Source organism: Lepisma saccharinum, chromosome 8 (genome assembly GCF_977018435.1).
Source record: "Lepisma saccharinum chromosome 8, izLepSacc3.1, whole genome shotgun sequence".
NCBI classification, from domain to species: Eukaryota; Metazoa; Arthropoda; class Insecta; order Zygentoma; family Lepismatidae; genus Lepisma; species Lepisma saccharinum.
The window spans coordinates 11,831,184-11,849,146 of record NC_139236.1 but is presented as its reverse complement, the minus strand read 5'-3'; the positions used below and the strand labels follow the sequence as shown (position 1 = coordinate 11,849,146).

Here is a 17,963-nt window from a genome sequence, read left to right as displayed (position 1 = left end):
TTGTACTCGTAATATGGTCAGTTGTGTAACCGAGTAATTGTAATTCAATTTTAGATCTTTGATGGACTCAGGCATGCAGATGAAAATGTGCTCTTACGTTTGATGGTAATTCCTGCATCCAATTTAATTCCAAATAACTGAAGTAAAGTAATTATATTTTGGAACCTTCAGCTGTAAATTGTATATGTTTAAAATGTCATGATCAGAAGTTTGTATATTTTAGGAACTCCATCCATGATTCAAAAATTTAAAATTTCAGTTTATGTACAATTCGAGAATATTTATTTTTGTATTATAGTATTTAGGAGTTGGATTATTTCGAGTTGAGTTGTAAATAGACTCATTAATTGATAAAGTTTGTTTCTTTGAAAAGTAATAAGTAAACATAACTAATGATTATTGTGTATAAATAATATTCGGTTTAGCGATGAGCTTCTGACCTGACAGGTGTTCCTCTGCAGCTGGCCAGCGGGGTGGAGGTGCTGTTGGCTCACAAGTCCGTCAATTATTTTGGTTCTGCTTCCATCGTAACCAGTGATGTGCCGTATACTATAAGTTTACGTCTACATGCGTTGTCTACACGGAATCTATGGGTAGATTACATTGGGTTGTAGTTTACATAGACTATGTAGATAATCGAAAGTACATTAAAATTAATTTTCAAGGCTTTCATGAAAGGAAAGTGACATTTTCAACTATATTGGTTCCTAATGAACTGACAACATTCCTATTTATAAAAAAATTTCTCTTCTCTTCTTTCATCAACTACGAAAGAAGATAAATTGTATGAAAAAAAACAATAGATGGCAGCCATGACTCAAAAGTAGTATTTTTCTCATAAAACACTAGAATATTTCCTATGTTATGTTTTTTCTCCTAGGTGAGAAATTGTTCGAATTTGCAAGGAAGACTGCAAGGTGCCATCACTCTCCCTTCATTTCCTTTCCTCCAATTCCAGGGGAGTCCTTTCACGGCTGCCAATATTCCTATCAGCACATATCAACAGGTGAATGACTATATGAAGAGCGACGCATAGAGTTACCCAAAATTATGAAGGAAAACATAACAACTGATGAGAAAAAACGCTCAAAATCAAAATAAAACAAATACCATCCTTTTGAAATCATCATAGCTTAGCTGCATGGCTGGGGAGACACCTGCGCTCGATCGCCAGCTCTGAATTTCCAAGGAGACGAAGAAAAGTGAGCGGAAACATCCATCGCGACACTTTGGGCTGCTCTCATACTGAACTAGGCTTCGTGGCGGTTCCTTTCTCGAACCTTTAGGCCACCCTCTGACGTCTGCGTCCTCGAGCATAAATCGCCTTCGAAAAACTATACAATCGCAGCTATTGCATTAAAAGAAATCACGAAGACAAAGCGTCCATCCTCATCTTTACCTTCCTATTTCATTCAATCACCTTTCAATATCCTATTTCGTCTGTTTCTTCACCTCGGCTAATTCAGTGGGCTAATGGGATACTATGACCCCACTCAGGTACGGGTATAGTAATAGAAATGCATGGGATATGAAGCTTCAACTGTTATGTACTAAATCATTTGACAAGCTATGGAAAAGGGAGACTTTATAAATGAATAACATCTGTTTCTGAAAAAAGGTCTGCGTCTTCAGTAGGCTTCTTTATGGGCAATTATTTTCCTGAAGACGATTTATTTTCAAAATACTTCTTTAAATTTACATCTTAGTTACAGATCTCCATAAATAAAGGACAGAACAGATTTCCTTCTTATAATTAAATCTACGCGACTTTTCCAGTTTATTTACATAATTTGGATCAAGCTGTCATATCAGTTATATAAAAACGACCAGGTCCTTGCTTGGAACTTTATGAACGCTCCTTGACATAATGAAGCATAACTTTGACATGACTAGCGAAGGTTTTAAGTAATGATTCCGATTTTAATATAAATTGGACATTATGATCTGGCTTCAAGATATATGTAGAAATACAAACTGCTATAATTCGTAAAATATTAGAGACATCGACTTGATATCGGGTATGGCAACATGTTAGCATGTTCACAGAGCAAAACCTAACCATGCCAGATATCAATAATGAATAACCTGATCAATAAATAATAATCATGGAGGCGAAATAATCTCAACTTATTCTTCCGTATGATGGCATGTTAGCATGCCCACAGGGCGAACCTACTCATACGGCAGAATAACATTAAGTCCTGTTACTTTATGCAAAAATAGAAAATATATTACGTATAAGTTTCTAAGAAATCAAACTGAATTATCACAAAGGCTGAAAGGAATCGTAAATTAACTTATTCTGACGCATGGTGACATGTTAGCATGTCTACAGGGCGAACCTAACCATGCGTCAGAATAACAGTAAGTTGTGAGTCGAAATTTAACTTTATTTTGCTAAGATTTTATTTAAAATTTCAGAAAACTTCAAAACAAAGTTTATATTAACTTATTCTTTCGTATGGTGACATGTTAGCATGTCCACAGGGCGAACCTACGCATACGACAGAATAACTATGTCTCTAAGCTAATTTGAGAACGAAGACTGAGTTCTTGAACCCTTTCATAAAGGAAGCTTAGTATTTAAGATGTTCATTCATCGGAGTCGGTGATGAAAATGTCACAGAATTAGGTTCCGAAGCTGTATTTATACCCCCGCATGTCAAACAGAGCGCCTCCCGTGACACAAACGCTAAACATAGCTACAGCTGTGATATTCAGAACTAATTTGTGTATAATGGCAATTTTCTAAAGATTAAACAGTATGTTCCATAAGGTTCATTTTTTTATGTCTAAAACAACAATTATAATCCTTGAAGTTTCAATAATATTCTCTACTACAAAGTTGTCACATTCTTAAAAACTTCTTTCCAATGTCCATAAGGCTTATATTACTAATAACTCCAAATGAAATTTAGCTCTTATGGCTTTCATAATAGTTTGATTCTAAAACTGAGAACATATTTTTGACTAATTGTCAACAATGAAAGATTTTGCTTTCAAGAAGCTTGCAAATAACAAACACGAAACTTCTCGAATGACAGAATTATGTCATTAGGTCAACTATTAAATATCCTATCTTTCATAACGTTTTATAGTTAATATAAAAAGCAAAATAATTAAGAATAATATTAAATATGACCGAATCTTTGATATGGTTCGAGAGGATCATATCAAGACTATGAAAGCTTCTTCTCACACATTGCCAATTGATACGCAGTCTAATTTTGTTTTACTTCAACAGCTCCCTTTGCTAAGTTACGTACAACATTTCGTCATGTTGTTTACATAGATTACGTCGTCTACGTGTATAAAATAGCCTACGTGTAGAATGCAGATTATCGTTGTTTACGCGTAGACGCACATCACTGATCGTAACCCGCATGTACATTCTCAGTGGTCAGTGGAACGTGGGTGCGATCACGACGGTTAAGCCAAGCACCGAAATGAGGATAATTTATGCGTGGATAGAGATTTAAGTGAATTAATCCAGTAGGTATGTAAACTAAGTTCTGAGTAAATAGTCGAGGCAAATAAGTAACTGACATTGTAGGCAACGGCTGTGCGACGACGCACGGTCTTGGTCTTTCGAGTGGACCGAACTGGCGCGTTTCGTTCTGGTTGACGGACTAACAACTGTTGGGAGAATAGATAGAGCACTCAATCTCCAGTTACCAATTACGAAGGTAACACTATTTGCCGCAAACTAGAAAAATGTTCTTTCACATCCAACTGTTGGTGGGGTAAGCACATTGCAATAACACAAAGCTTATAAAGTTGGTGAAAGGTAATTTAGAATGTTTCAACAATTGTGAGCAGCTGCTGAAGGGTTATTTTGAGTTTACTTTCTGACTCGTAGCATGCCATGGCTCGAGGCACAAGCTTTAATTCGGATTATAAACTATCCATATCAACAGTACTGGCGGCAAGAATTTGTAGCTTTTCGTACTTAAAAAATCGGTCATTTTGAATTGAAACGCCCAACTCCAATTAACACACCACTATCCTTAGTAAACCTTTCCTTTAATTTAGAAATCAAATTATCAAGAAATGGAAAGTATATATTTATGTACTGTAGCTCTTTTGCTTTCACATGCTGTAATCTAACAGGGCTACTACTTATGTCGGTACTGCAGAAATAATTTTCTAACCTCATAAATGATATTTAATTAATATGTAGGCCTAGGCCTACGAGCATTAAAATTACCCAAGAGTGTTGATTTTTATTATTATTTATTATCTCAATAGGGTTACAATTAAGCCATAAAACATTTCATTTAGAATGTACGTATTTAGTTGTTTGGATTTGTATTAAAATCCACTATATGCACAGAGGCTAATCGGGACGAGACCTACAGCTCGAAGTGGAATCCGAAACACTTAATGAAATGTGCCTCCACCAGCGACCACTTGGTTAAAAGGTAGCAACCTGACAGGTAGACTACCGGTGTGGGGAGCTAAATTTTAATCCGTCTACGAGCAGGTAGTTTGTCTACATCTTGATTCCTTAACGTAGTATTTCTCAGTCTGAAATATTTTCAACGTTAGGGATGTATTATGACACGAATGAGAGATCATTGCTAACACTCACAGTGTGGATATTCGAATGAGGAACTAACAAACAGAAAAAATATTTGACGGTTTTTTAGATGTTGAACGTCCTTCTACTTATAAAAACAATCGCACCTCTTATACCTATTCCAAAAAATGTATAGTAATTCGATTTATAGAGGCTAATAATATTAGCTGTATATACACATATTCTTCGTCAGAGTTTGAACCTCCAAACAAAGAATATTCTCACAGTCTCTGAATACATCCACCTACCATGCGGGCAGCAGAGTATCATGGCAATTTAGTAGCATGTTTGGCGACTCATAATTGGCCAAATGGAAGTTTTATAATGGAAAGTGAGAAGTAAGAACCTTCTACGTTTTCTTATTTTCGATCGAAATGCGTCTACCTTACAAAGCTGCTGAGATCAGTTTTGGGGCATTCATCTCCTCCTACCCCTCTGCATACCACCCGAATCACGTAACAACCATAAATATCCAGGTATTTCCATGTAACAGAACTTAAAGAATTAACCACTATGAACATTAACATTAACACATAAAATATTCTTATGGTCCACACTTTCAGAATTTGTTTTTTTCAGCAATGGAAAACCACGTGTGCGAAGATGTTTCCAATGTCGCAACGTTCGGGGCTGTAGACTATTCTCTGTTCGTATCCATGCTTCTCTTCTCAACATTTATTGGCGTTTTCTATAGCTTCGTCAAAAGAATAGATAACACCTCCACAGAATTCTTTCTTGCTGGACGGAGTATGTCATACTTTCCGACTGCCATGTCCCTTATGGCCAGGTGAGTCAATATAATAAGAAATATAATATGTACATCAATGTTTTTAAAAAGTGGAATTAGCAACTCTGTCATACCCCATCAAACCCTTCCCCCAAAAAACATGTCATGTCTCCCCCCCTACAACTCATGTCATGTGTCCACCCAATCATGTCATTTGTCGTCTCAAACCATCTCATATATAATTTGCATTAAGTACTTAATGGCGACAGCATGTCCACTGAAAGTAACTTTCTTCTTAGCTTTAGGGCTGCTGAATACTATACTTAATCTACCCCTCTTCCCTAAACAGGGATGCCCATCACCTCAAGACCGTGGATGCATTACCGTCGGGGCCCGATCCTGTGGCCGAGTGGTTAGCACATCGCGCTGCGACGCCAAGGGTCCCGGTTTCGAATCCCGGTCGAGCTTGGTTGTTTGTGAATGTCCATTCATCAATTTCATCATTTCATCACTCATGCCCATCTTCGCAAATTAGCCAAGAGGCACAAAACGCGAAGTAAAATAAACTAAATCAATCAATCAATCAATCATGCATTACAGTCGGACTCAAAGTTATTTTTCATAACCCCCCCCCCCTATATAGTTTGAATGAATACAAAATAATATATGTTTATTTGAATACAATACCATGTTAAACGGACCATATTTTTCAAATTGCTCAATTTTCGAAATAACGGAATGCTATCACATTGATTGGTTAAATGTAATATATAAAGTTATTTAAATATGGTCTTACACTACGATTTATAATGAAACGCACAATTGGAATATTTAACAAATTTTTACACAACTTAAAATAGAAAATTCAACCTAGGCAAACCAAATAACATGCTACAGCCGTGTGACCGACTCATTTATTGTTTCACGAGACATCACAGAATGCTAGCTTGAAATTCCTAAGTTCAGGACGAGAATATAATAAGTATCGACCGGATTTCAAAGGATTTTTTTTCTATAAGAAGGACACAAAAAAGGAAATATTATTGTGAAAACAAGGAAATTAAAAAAGGACTATAATTTATTTTTGCACTCCACTGAAAATATTGTTTTAAATGAAAGCACAATATATACCATTCACATGTAAAAAGTGATACATTAAATTGCGTAAGTAGTAAAGTAAAGTGCCTCCACGATGGCGCAGTGGTAGCGTTGTTGCCTTGTAATCAAAGGGTACTGGGTTCGGTGGGTTCCGGTGGAGGCTCATAGTGGTTTGGATCGCACTTTAAACTGTAGGTCCAGTCCGATTAGCCTTACTGTGCATAAAGTGGACTTAAGACACCAAATCATCTATATGTGAATGTATATATTGAGCTTCCATTTAAAATAATATTTTCAGTGAGTTGCAAAAGTAAACTGCATTTTTTTTTGTAAACTACAGCGAGTAATCTAGCCATCTGTATCTAGAAATCTTTGTTGCAACATCTTACCACATTCCATAGCTTGCTGCTACTTTTACCTTGCTTCACCATTTCACTGACACTAAATACAAAATGTATCTCTCAAGATACATATAACATAGGAGCCAGCATTTTGAGATTTCTCGCAGGAGTGGCAATGGGTCTTAAAAGATACTTGTAAAGTGTTTCATACTGGTTATTGGTGACATCTTTTGAGTTTTTTATATATAACATACAAAGAAGTATGGAATACTATTTGCTGCAAGATGGAGTACAAAAATAAGGCATGCTTCAGCATGCATGCAGGTTTATTTCATTTGTAATTTCCGTATAATGTTTTCATGTATTTTTTTTGAATATTTAACAGAAATTTGCTGTAAAACGTAAGAGATAAAAAAATATTGTTACATCTATGTATTATATTTGGCTAAATTTGGGGAATGAAAATTGAATGTATCCGAGAAGATACATTGCCCACTTTAGCATTATTTGATTTTGGGACCAGATTGTAATGCATAGTATATGTGATATTCTTCACATATAATATTATATTTTCACTATCTTTCAATAATAGTTCCCTACTTCAAAACTATTTTATGATCCGCGACTATATTCTATACGTAATTTCAATTATGTTATACAATTTATAAGCTTTTCTGTATGACTAAAACATTATAAATTGATGTTATTATTTCATAAGTTTCACTCTTCGTTTATTTGTTGGAAAGTTAAGGAAATGAAACAATATTGGCTAATTACCGTGCTGAATGTGATTCATGATTAGATGGAATTTATAAAAGGACACTCTCAAAGGATCAGATGTGTCTGATTTGGATTTGAATCCAGAACCTTTGATGGCAAGATAGTGAGTTGAACCCTCAATGGACATGCTTACAGAAATGGCAAATTTTATATTACCATACAGGCGTACAAAAATACTTTTCAAATTCGAATTATTCATTATATATTTTTAAAAAATTCAACTTTGCACGTTTCTTAGAAGCCAGGAAAAATTATGAGTATCATTCCACCGGACATAGAATATCTGACTTGGGAAGTTCTACAAGTGAAGGTGAAGATACTGCAAATCACTGTGATCCTATATTAGTTGTCCTCATGTTTCACTTTTGGAAGTCGGTTGCCATGATCCGCTAAAGATATTTCGACTTTAATTGAACAAAAGAGTCACCCATCTCTTGAAGATGTTCCATCACCGCCAACTAGAATATGAACCACAACCACCTTTGTTGTGACGCCACTTGCTCACTGACTCATATCCGATAGGATGATATCTAGATCAGGGGAGAGGATGGGGCACGAAGGATAGATACAAAAACTGCACCAAACGACAAAATAGGGCACTAGGGGTAGATGTAGAAACTGCCCGAAAGGACAAACATACTGGGTGTGCACCGAAGCCACTTGAACAAGTGGAAAAGAAGCCGGTTCTCACTTGCCGGGGTTCAAACCGGAGGATCTAGCACGGTAGTCAGATGCCGTACTGACTGACGTACAGTGGCTATATTTTTTTATAACAATAGCATATAATAATAAAATAATTTCCAAATGTTCTTTTCGTGAATAAATTAAAATATATATATTCTGTTTTTGTATCCTAAAAGATACATTGCGCTATGTTATCAAAATTTTCCACAAAGGAACATTGTTACTCTCAGGATACAACAAATTTGGCATTGTTGTAACAGGAATTTACACATTTTTGATAACTTTCTGTCATATTTGACTTTCAAGTAGTCTGATTGTAAAGTGTCATATTGTTTTGGCAATTGGAACATATCTTGCTCCTTTAAAGGTTACTATAAAACTATTTTAAGAAACTTCACAATAAAATTCTAAATCTAGCAGATAAGTCCACTTTCAACTCAACAGGTGTGACACTTACAATGCGTCTGTTACTGCTTAAGCCTAGATCGCATTGTTACAACAATAGCTGCAACCTACTTCCAACATTGTTCTTTATTTCCTCTAAGATGCACCAAATTGACAATTGTTGCATGTTTTATTAAGGGAAGATATGTCGTACAAAATTTTTGATATGTTGTCAATAAATGGGCAAAGGATTTTTTTTAAAGAAAAGCGAATGTAGGTTGAAAAACTGAAAAATAAGTGGACCAGAAAGGAAAATGTTTTAAAAAGGTGGACAAAGTGAATGTAGTCTGAAAAATAAGTCAACACCATGTAATTTTGTTGGTGGAAGATAATTATCAACACTGTTGTTATTTATTCCATGATTCGTGTTGGAAAGAAGAACGAATTCTCTTTAAAAATCTTGTCTCTAGAAATAAGGTTTTTCTTCAAAGAACTCACTCCCTCTGATTAGGGTAAATATAATTATTTTAGTAATCCATAGCTACTACGTGGATTTTATCGTCAGTGCAAATTTCATTTGTGAAAGTAAAATTGCCCTGCGACAAGAAGTTAGAAATGCGAATTTGATATTATTTATTTTTCTGTTTTATTGGATAAGGTGTGAAGCATACTTAGTACAACTATTACAGCATACAGGACATCCATATTACGATAATATTGCTAATAGAAATAAATCATCCAAATAATTCACATGCTTTAAATTAAACAGTATACCAACACTAAACATTATATTTAAAAAAGTGATGTTATTAATAAATATAAAGACTATCGCTTTAATCTTGTAATGCATCTATAGTGTTCAAAACTTTACATTCACTCAGTGGCGTATGGCAGTTCTCTGGGGCCCCATGCAAGTAAAATATTAGGGGCCCCCTCTAGTGAAAAAGAAAATATCGAGTAACGCAAATATCCCATTTTTGTCCTCCACTTAGGCTGTATATCAGTGTAGTAGTTTCTCGAAACTAAATCAGGGTGGTCTGAATCTCTGATAAATAACTTGAAGAAGAAATTAGAAATATTTTTATTTATTCAAAGCAGTGGCACAGCCATGATTCTTTTTTTGTAGGAGGAGGAAGGCTTCATACTATACAGCCAAATATATTGTTCATGATCTTTTGTATTATTTTTCGAAACATTTCTTTTATATTAGATTACATATAATACACATATTATAATACAATACTGTTTGGGGAAATTGTTTAGAGATTAGTAAATACTCCTTCTTTGGACTTTGAGATGGATGCGCCCTCAGCCCCAAAGACTCAACGTAAGAGCCACTCCTATAGCCTTCCAATACGAATAGTGAGTTATATACTCAAGCAAACTTATCATTTCAGTTATGGGGGTTGAACTGGACCTCTAGATTGTCGATGGTGTCCTAATATTATAAGATCAATTGCATTGTGCTGTGAAGAAACAGCAGAGGACTCCAGTCTTGAGAGAAAGCGGCGATGGGACTTCTTTCACTGAAAATGTGTCACTCAGTGAAATTCCGATTGGAAGGACCTTCCCCCCCACCCCCACCCCCCAAAAATGTTTTTGACGTACAGACACGGGTTTAATTTTGGTGTTACTGGACCTCAATATTATTATTCATAATTTTAACGATGCCATTTCTTTTCGATAGGCTTAAAGACTTTCTCATGAAACAAGAACCATTTTCTTAATAGATCAGTGCCCTAAGAGTGTGTGTGAGGGGGTGTAAGTGACGCTATGCTCTTTGCTAAGGCAAAAATCATCCAGCTAGGATAATTTGCATAAGCACCCTCTTCCACCTACTGCATTGTCTTCACATTGACCCACATAAGGATCCTTCCATCTATCCCATAACTCGAAGAAGCAAATACCTAGATAGGAATTTTCGCTTCGAGAATTGTATACGCTGTACACACTGCGCGACGCAATATGGACTACTAGCCCTGAGGGCAAAGGGACAATTGATCCTTGGCTCCACCTCCTGCTGAGTTTTTTGGCCCCTTTGATGTAAAACGTAATAGGTGTAGACAATGTGGAAAATTTATCTCAGATCATATTTCAATTTCATATTGAGGCTTGGGGCTTGGGGTCCTAATGAAAATATTTGGTGGGAAGTCACATGTTGAATATCACATGTAAAACTAATAATACTGGTAAAAAGAAGGTCATGAATTAATTATCAAGTTTGTTTAGGTATTGTGTAACAATAAGGGTAAGCCTGGTTGAGCAACTGAATCGTTCTCCTGGATTCATAACTGTAGCTACTACACTAATGTACATTTACAATCTGCGTAGCTATAATGGTATGGAACGAGAGGATTTTCGTATCGATTGCCATCTGTGAGCATTTTAGTTAATTCTACGTCAAGTTGCCCGGGCTCCTATGACTGAGACAATACGCCACTGCTTATTATCGCAGACGTCGTCTTATGATATGTTACTGGAGTAGTGGTATTTGTGGTATTATAAACTCGAGAAAGTACGAACCCCCCTCAAGCAGATTTGGCTACACTTAAAACAGGCTCAACATGCCCATATGAGCTTTTTGCTCAAGTGTGGAATCTTGTCTAATCCAAGATTTTTGTAAAAAATGCCCTCATGGATTCCATGAGAAAGTACGAACCCCCCTCAGATTGATTTGTCTACACTTACAAAAGGCACTTCTGTAAGATTGTTGTCCATAAATTTGTTAAAAATATGCCCCTCTTGGGCCATACTTAAAACTAGGCCACACCCACCTACACCCACCCACACCCACCCACACCCACCCACACATATTTACTTCCGGTCCACTTCCGGTCCACTTCCGGTCCACTTCCGGTCCACTTCCGGTCTACTTCCGGTTTGAGTTCAACTGGATACCAGGTTCAATTTGTTTATCTATTATTAAAACAATGCAATATGCAGAGCTCCTCTAGAATTGCTCCGTGACTCTCTCATTTCTTACACCATAAACATATGATTTTTCACCTATGAGAATGACGCTACATATGGTGTCATCTGGTAAAGCCTCGTGGAATTCACAGATAATTTTAATGTTTGTCCTGTCATTCACCACAACTTGTTTCCTTTTTGAAGTGTTGATTACAAACATGGGTCTCTGTGTTTTGAATTCATCTGGTGTGTAATACATGTCAGTACTGCCAGTAGTGACACGCTTGAAAGCCGAAAAAGCCTCATATAATTTGAGGAAATCATCCTTGGACATGTCTAAATTATAATTTTCTCTAGGAAATACCTCATTTCTGCCATTTTTAAGATATATGTTCTTGATGTTGCAGTTATCAAATTTACTTGAATTTTTTTCCTGATTATTGTGTCTCCCAGTCTGAAACAGTACCACCACAAAATCAGGCATGTCATATTGAATACTGGAGAATGAATTTGTAGCATCAAACTCATAATATGTACCAGATGCGGGCTTCTGTACGCATTGATATGTGTAAAATTGCAGAGGAATCTGTGGATTTTTTACTATATCAGCTTTGTATTTAAGAGCATAACTGGCCTCATATTCAACAACTGGGATTCTTAACTCCATAGTCTGAATAAGGCATTTTCCTGCATCTGGTAAGGTATTAGGCAGAGCTTCCCCTGTAGGGTTTAATGTGCTGTACCTCATCAAAGCATTGTTATCATTGGCAGCTCTTCTAAATGTAATTCTTAACCCGCCCTTCCACATAATATCTTTGTAATCCGAGAAGAATCCTGGCAATAGGCGCATGGGGAACAGCACTGTGTGGTTCTTGGATAATATTTTATCACCAGCCTCAAATCCACCGATTTTGTAGTATGAAGCTTCGGTTTTGGATAATTTTAGAGTGGCCAAAGCTGTGGAGGTAATGCCGGGATAATCCACTCTGTTTATAACAATGCCATGCTTTCTGATCTCAATTTCAGAGAACAGATGCGGCACAAAATTGTCTACCAATCTTATATTTGAATTTGCCGGATAATCTGTTCCATCGAGCTTTACAACATCAAATTTGATGTATAGATCTGCTCTGTGAGGGTGTATAAAGCCATCCCCTACATCAAGATCAACCTCAATCTCTGTGTTGGGTTGATTTAAATTTGCAAATGTCCTCCTGTTTGGGGGGAATGATTGTAGCTCATAACTCTCAATATTTTCCATTGTATGTATTTTTATTTAAATATTAATCTCTATGATTGCAGTTGTTGTGGCTCCAGCAAAATCAACTAATTCTTCTTTTTCATTAGTGACCATCAATTCAATGTAATCTATTCTGTTGTGGCACACAGGAAAATATAATGTTGGGGATGGATTGTAGATGATGGGCTCCATAAATTCAGAATTAGGTTTAAATGTTGCAATGATGCCAGTTTGTTTGTGAGTGCCTATACCATTTGATTTGGTGATCATACCCTCAGCCACATTACAGTGAATATTTAGAGTCTCTATGGCTAAGAATTTAGGTATATTAATAGCAGTGTGTTTGATGGCCACTTCAAGTTTTGTGTTGTTCTCAAATCCTAACAGCTCTCCTATAGTACCCAGATCCACTGTTTCTGTAGCAGATACAATCTCTACTCTGTGAGTGACAGAATTTTGACTTAACACTATACCTCTGGGTAATTGAGCATTTAGAGTGGACAGATTATATTGCCCTGGAGTGATGACAATTTTTTGATCCCCTACTGCAATTGTGTTGTTGTGGTCCGTAATATTAGGTATCAAGTACATGCCGTAAAATGCTCTGAGAGCTATTGTTTTGGGATACACTATGTCATCATGCAATTTGAGTTTCAATATTGAATTTTGGCTGGTGAGATGGAATACCCCCATGATGTTTCAGATACCACAAGGCTTTTTGAAAATTTTCAATTGATGGTTTATTTATTTGAGACATATATCTGAGAACAGATAAACACAAATGTCCGCAATTAACATCTTTAAAGTTTTGAACACGGGCATTATTGTAATAAAGATTAGCTGATTTTAAATATTTTATTAAATTTTCAGGTGGAACACCTCCAAATGAATCAAACACAAATGCCTCATTTTTTAAATATTTAAGATAACAGATCCAGTGAGTGCCCTGATTTTTGTACTTATCCAAATTAACAATGCCACACTCTTTGTTGAGTGGTTGTTCTGGTAAAGAATCAGACATGTACACACCTCTAAAATTTTTGATGCCCAGTGGCTTGATTAAAGCTTCAATATCTTGGTTTGTAAGCGGCTCTTGTTTTTTTTTAAACTTATTCATGGCTCTCTTAACACCTTTGCCCTGTTTCTCCATTGCCAGGTTATGGCGCTTCTGCTCATCTAATTCTGCCTTATTTTTCTTGGCATCTATTACTGTTTTTGCTATGGCAGCTGATCCCCCAGCCAAGCTCCCTACAGCCCCGAGAGCAGCTAAGATGGCAGGGATAGTAAATATGAATCCCCCCACATGTGATTTTTTTCTTGATTGCTGTAATTTTTTTAATTGAGGGGTACTAAGCAACAATTTCATACCATGGCCCTTGGCAATACAAGAGCTTTTTTCTTCCGCTGCTTTTTGGTTAAAAGACTGTCCATAGTTTTAAGAGATTTGAGACCTGCATAAGGTATTTGATACATAACACCCTTGGCCTTCATTGTAGGTTTATTATATACATATTCACAACCCCCACCCCAGTTTTTGTTTGGTGTTCATAGCTATGGTGTTCCCCAATGCTGCTATTTTTTCACTCAAAGAAGCATCTTTGCTTAGAAATCTGCCAAATGCAGCCTCTTCTAATTTCTTGTCTGCAACATGTCTCTTGTCAAGATCAGAATGTGTGTTGTATGCTATGTCATGGTCTCTACAAGCAGCATCTAAAGGATTTACACCAGGATCCCCTCTGTTTAATCTATGATCCAATTTTGTACCGGGACCACAATACTGATAGCCTGGAATGTGTAGTTCAAGTGGCAACTTGTTTATAATGTCATTAACAAGCCCCCGACCCTCAGAAATATTCCAAAATTTGGGGGGTAGAGTATTAATAATTTTTATGAGATATCCAATCCCCTTAGGGTCATTCACTATAAAATTAGACAATTTTGTGCTTATCATGTCCATAATTCCAACCTTTTCATTGTAAAAATTGTGGTTGCCAGCATTTTCCTCCCCAGCTATCACCAATAACCTATCTACAAGTTTCCTGACATCATCAACCCACACAAATTCTTTAGGCAGGGTGTTGTATTGTTTGATTCCACTGCCAGTCTTGATCTGTGACCATATGGGCTTGATTAAATTATTGTATTTTGCCCCACTGCTCGACTTAACCCTTTTTTGTGTGGGATCATTGTTCTGGTATAGAGCATCTGATTTTATTAATATTTCTTTGTAATACTCATAATCTTGATCTGTATAGCTGCCAGGCCTTTTCCTAGTCATCAGTTCCCACAACCCAGGTGTTCCGGTGTACTTAACAAAAGCACCTTTTTCTCCGAGACGAGATTCTGAATATACAATTATATCATCTCCCATAAATGTTACTCTAAAATTGCCAATTCTATGAATGATGCTGCCGTCAAGCTCTGTGTCGGCATATAAACCAAACACCTCATCTTTGTTGTCTTTAGGTGTGGTTAAATATTTTTGAGCAAGAAGACCCAATTCAATAGGATCCTGAGTAGCTTCAATTCTTCTAGGAGCAACAGGACTAGGTGTATGAATACTGGAAAGTGGGGTGAATGGATAATCTAATATGTTCCTTGCAGCTACAGGTACGAGCTCTGTGATCAAATCTTGATTTTGCTCTGTAACAGTTTTGATATTCTTACCTAAATTATTAATAGCATCAATTACAGGCTGTTCTGTTTGTTTGTGTTTTTCATAAATTCCCCGGTTCTCTGATTTCCATCCCTTGAATCTTTTTACAAGATAATCTCTTAATTTAAGATCGTTAATGATTGGTCGTTTCATGGTTGTTTATATACGTCTCTACGTCTAGAAAATCGTTGATTTTACTTCTGTATTTGCCGCTACTGGGTGTTCTTGTCATATCAATTGTGACAAACCCATAACTGTCCTGGTTCCAGCACCTACTGCAAAACTTGGAAAAATCATTGTAGCTCAAGTCCCCACCTACATATTCATCATGTATGTGTTTGAGGTTGGTATGATCTTGATGAAACACACATATAAAATTGCTGTTGTCTCGGATCAGCTGCTTCGGAATTTTAGAAAAAGTCTGTGCCAGGTAGAAGCAATCAATGTTTTTGTGTCGGCCCTGTGTAAAGAAATTTCTAACCTTGTTTTGATTATCCAGTATAATGTCATCAAACACAACAACAGAATTATCGAGACATTCATGAAGTGGCTTAACATCTGGTTCAAAAGTGGCTATATCCAATCCATCATATAGCTTCATCAGCTGCTGATATTTTAATTGTTCCAAGCTCTTAGAGAAGACATACAAGTGCCTGTTTTTCCAGTCTAACCAGTTGGGTGCCAATAAAAAATTATCAACCATTAGTGTAGTTTTACCACAAGCAGATGGCCCAACAATAAGACACCTAATATTATCAGGTAGCAAGTTGCCATTTCTCTTATTCTGCTGTTCAGGTTCTGGCAGCCTTTTTATAACATCCCAGGTGCTCATATTATCACTTTGTCTGCATCGATCCAGCTGTTTTCCGGATGACCCAGCCATTTGACAAATAACTTGTTGCCTTTTCTGCGGATGATTTTTTCTATGAGATATGTGTCAGGCTGTTTAGTTTTGCTGAGTTCTTGTTCATAGAACCTGCCTTTGAGAATTTCTCCTCGATGATCTTTTATTATATATGTGTTAAGGGTTCCGGGTTTAACTTGAACCACTGTAAATAATTCGGTGCTCCAGTTTCTTGTAAAGCCTCTTTTGAATAAGTGCTTATATTTGCTGATTCTTACTTGATCACCCACCCTGTATTTGGCCTTTCTTGTTGTTGGCTGGTATCTAGGATAATAAACAGTGCTGATCAATTTTTGCTCATCAGATGAAGTTACTTCAGAGGGTTTCATGTTGATTGTGGAATGAACAGAGTTGTTATATTTATGTAGAAGTTCTGGAAGAATATTATCCCATTTATAACTACCCTGCAGTGTAAATTGTTTATACATAAGATTTTTTAAGGTTCTGTTGAATCTCTCTACAATTGAGGCTTTGAGATCACTGTAACTCGAGTAATGTTTTATTGCTTGGCTTTTAATAAATTGTTGAAACACAGAATTATAAAATTCTTTGCCATTATCTGTTTGCAAATAGCGCGGTGATCTTCCACTCTGATTGATGATTGTCCTGATGGCTTCTGTAACACATTTTCCAGTCTTGGATTTGAGTGGCACAGCCCAGGCAAATTTTGAAAATGTATCTATGACAGTGAGTAGATACTTGTAGCCCTTGTTTATTTTGTCTAAGTTTTTCAACTGTCCACTTGACAGCTCAATCAAGTCGCTCTGCCATAAATCATCTATGCCCTTTGGGACTACTGGGAGTCTCTTAAAATTATGTCTGGCTTGTCTGTGTAATTCATCAACAATAATTTGTCTAGACATGGTATGAAAACAAGAATATTGCAACTATGGGGTGTTCAGCAGCTGATACTGCAGGATTTTCTAAATATAATTTGTCCCCTATTTGTATTTTAAATTCCAGAGAGCCATCATCTTCAGCATAAGATGTTTCTAATGTATTGGGATCTGTAAAATCCTCTAACTCTACACTGGTGATTTTCACTTTGTTCTCAGCATTTGTTATTGATAAGGTAGGGTAGTGGTGTGCCTGTGGCTGATGCCAATATTTGATCTTGATTGGTCTCAATGTGCCCCCAACAAAAAACTGGTAATAAAATTGTGCAGGGGACAGCATATATATTTTGCCACCTGGTGTAAATGGTGAATCATATTCTTTGTTGGGGATGCTGTACAATTCAAGAATTACTGTATGTTTTGGATTCTCGATTATGCCAGTTATTTCTTTTTCTGCTGTAAGCAATCTGCTTGTTACAGATTCAAGGTGCTCATTGATGGTCCTAACAACATCATCGTGGCCTGGCTTGATCTTTATGTCCACAACAAGTTTCTTGTATTGTTGCACAATCTCTTGAAGCTGGGTGGCAAAAACAGACAGAGCATTTGCTTGATTGGATTCCATGGTCCCTAGCTGTTGCTTGATATTAGCTACAATTTGTTGTAAATTTTCAACAACTGCCAATTTTGAATTTTGAGCAGTAAGATCAAGGACCTGTCTTCTGATATCCTCAAACAGGGCATGCAGTTCATTAATATGTTGATTGGTTGGAAGAGTGGCCACTGTCTGAGTGAGATGTTTGATCTCTGCTTGGATATTCTTG

The 17,963-nt window shown here is 36.6% G+C and overlaps 1 protein-coding gene across 1 annotated transcript in view; it reads left to right on the top strand.

Moving 5' to 3' along the window:
* The first annotated feature begins 5,349 nt into the window (after window positions 1–5,349).
* Window positions 5,350–17,963, top strand: part of LOC145991358 (sodium-coupled monocarboxylate transporter 1-like) — a 166,086-nt gene continuing 153,472 nt past the window's right edge. The window contains exon 1 of the mRNA XM_083127356.1: window positions 5,350–5,366. Coding sequence (XP_082983482.1) covers window positions 5,350–5,366 — 17 coding nt within the window. The remainder of the gene's footprint in view (window positions 5,367–17,963) is intronic.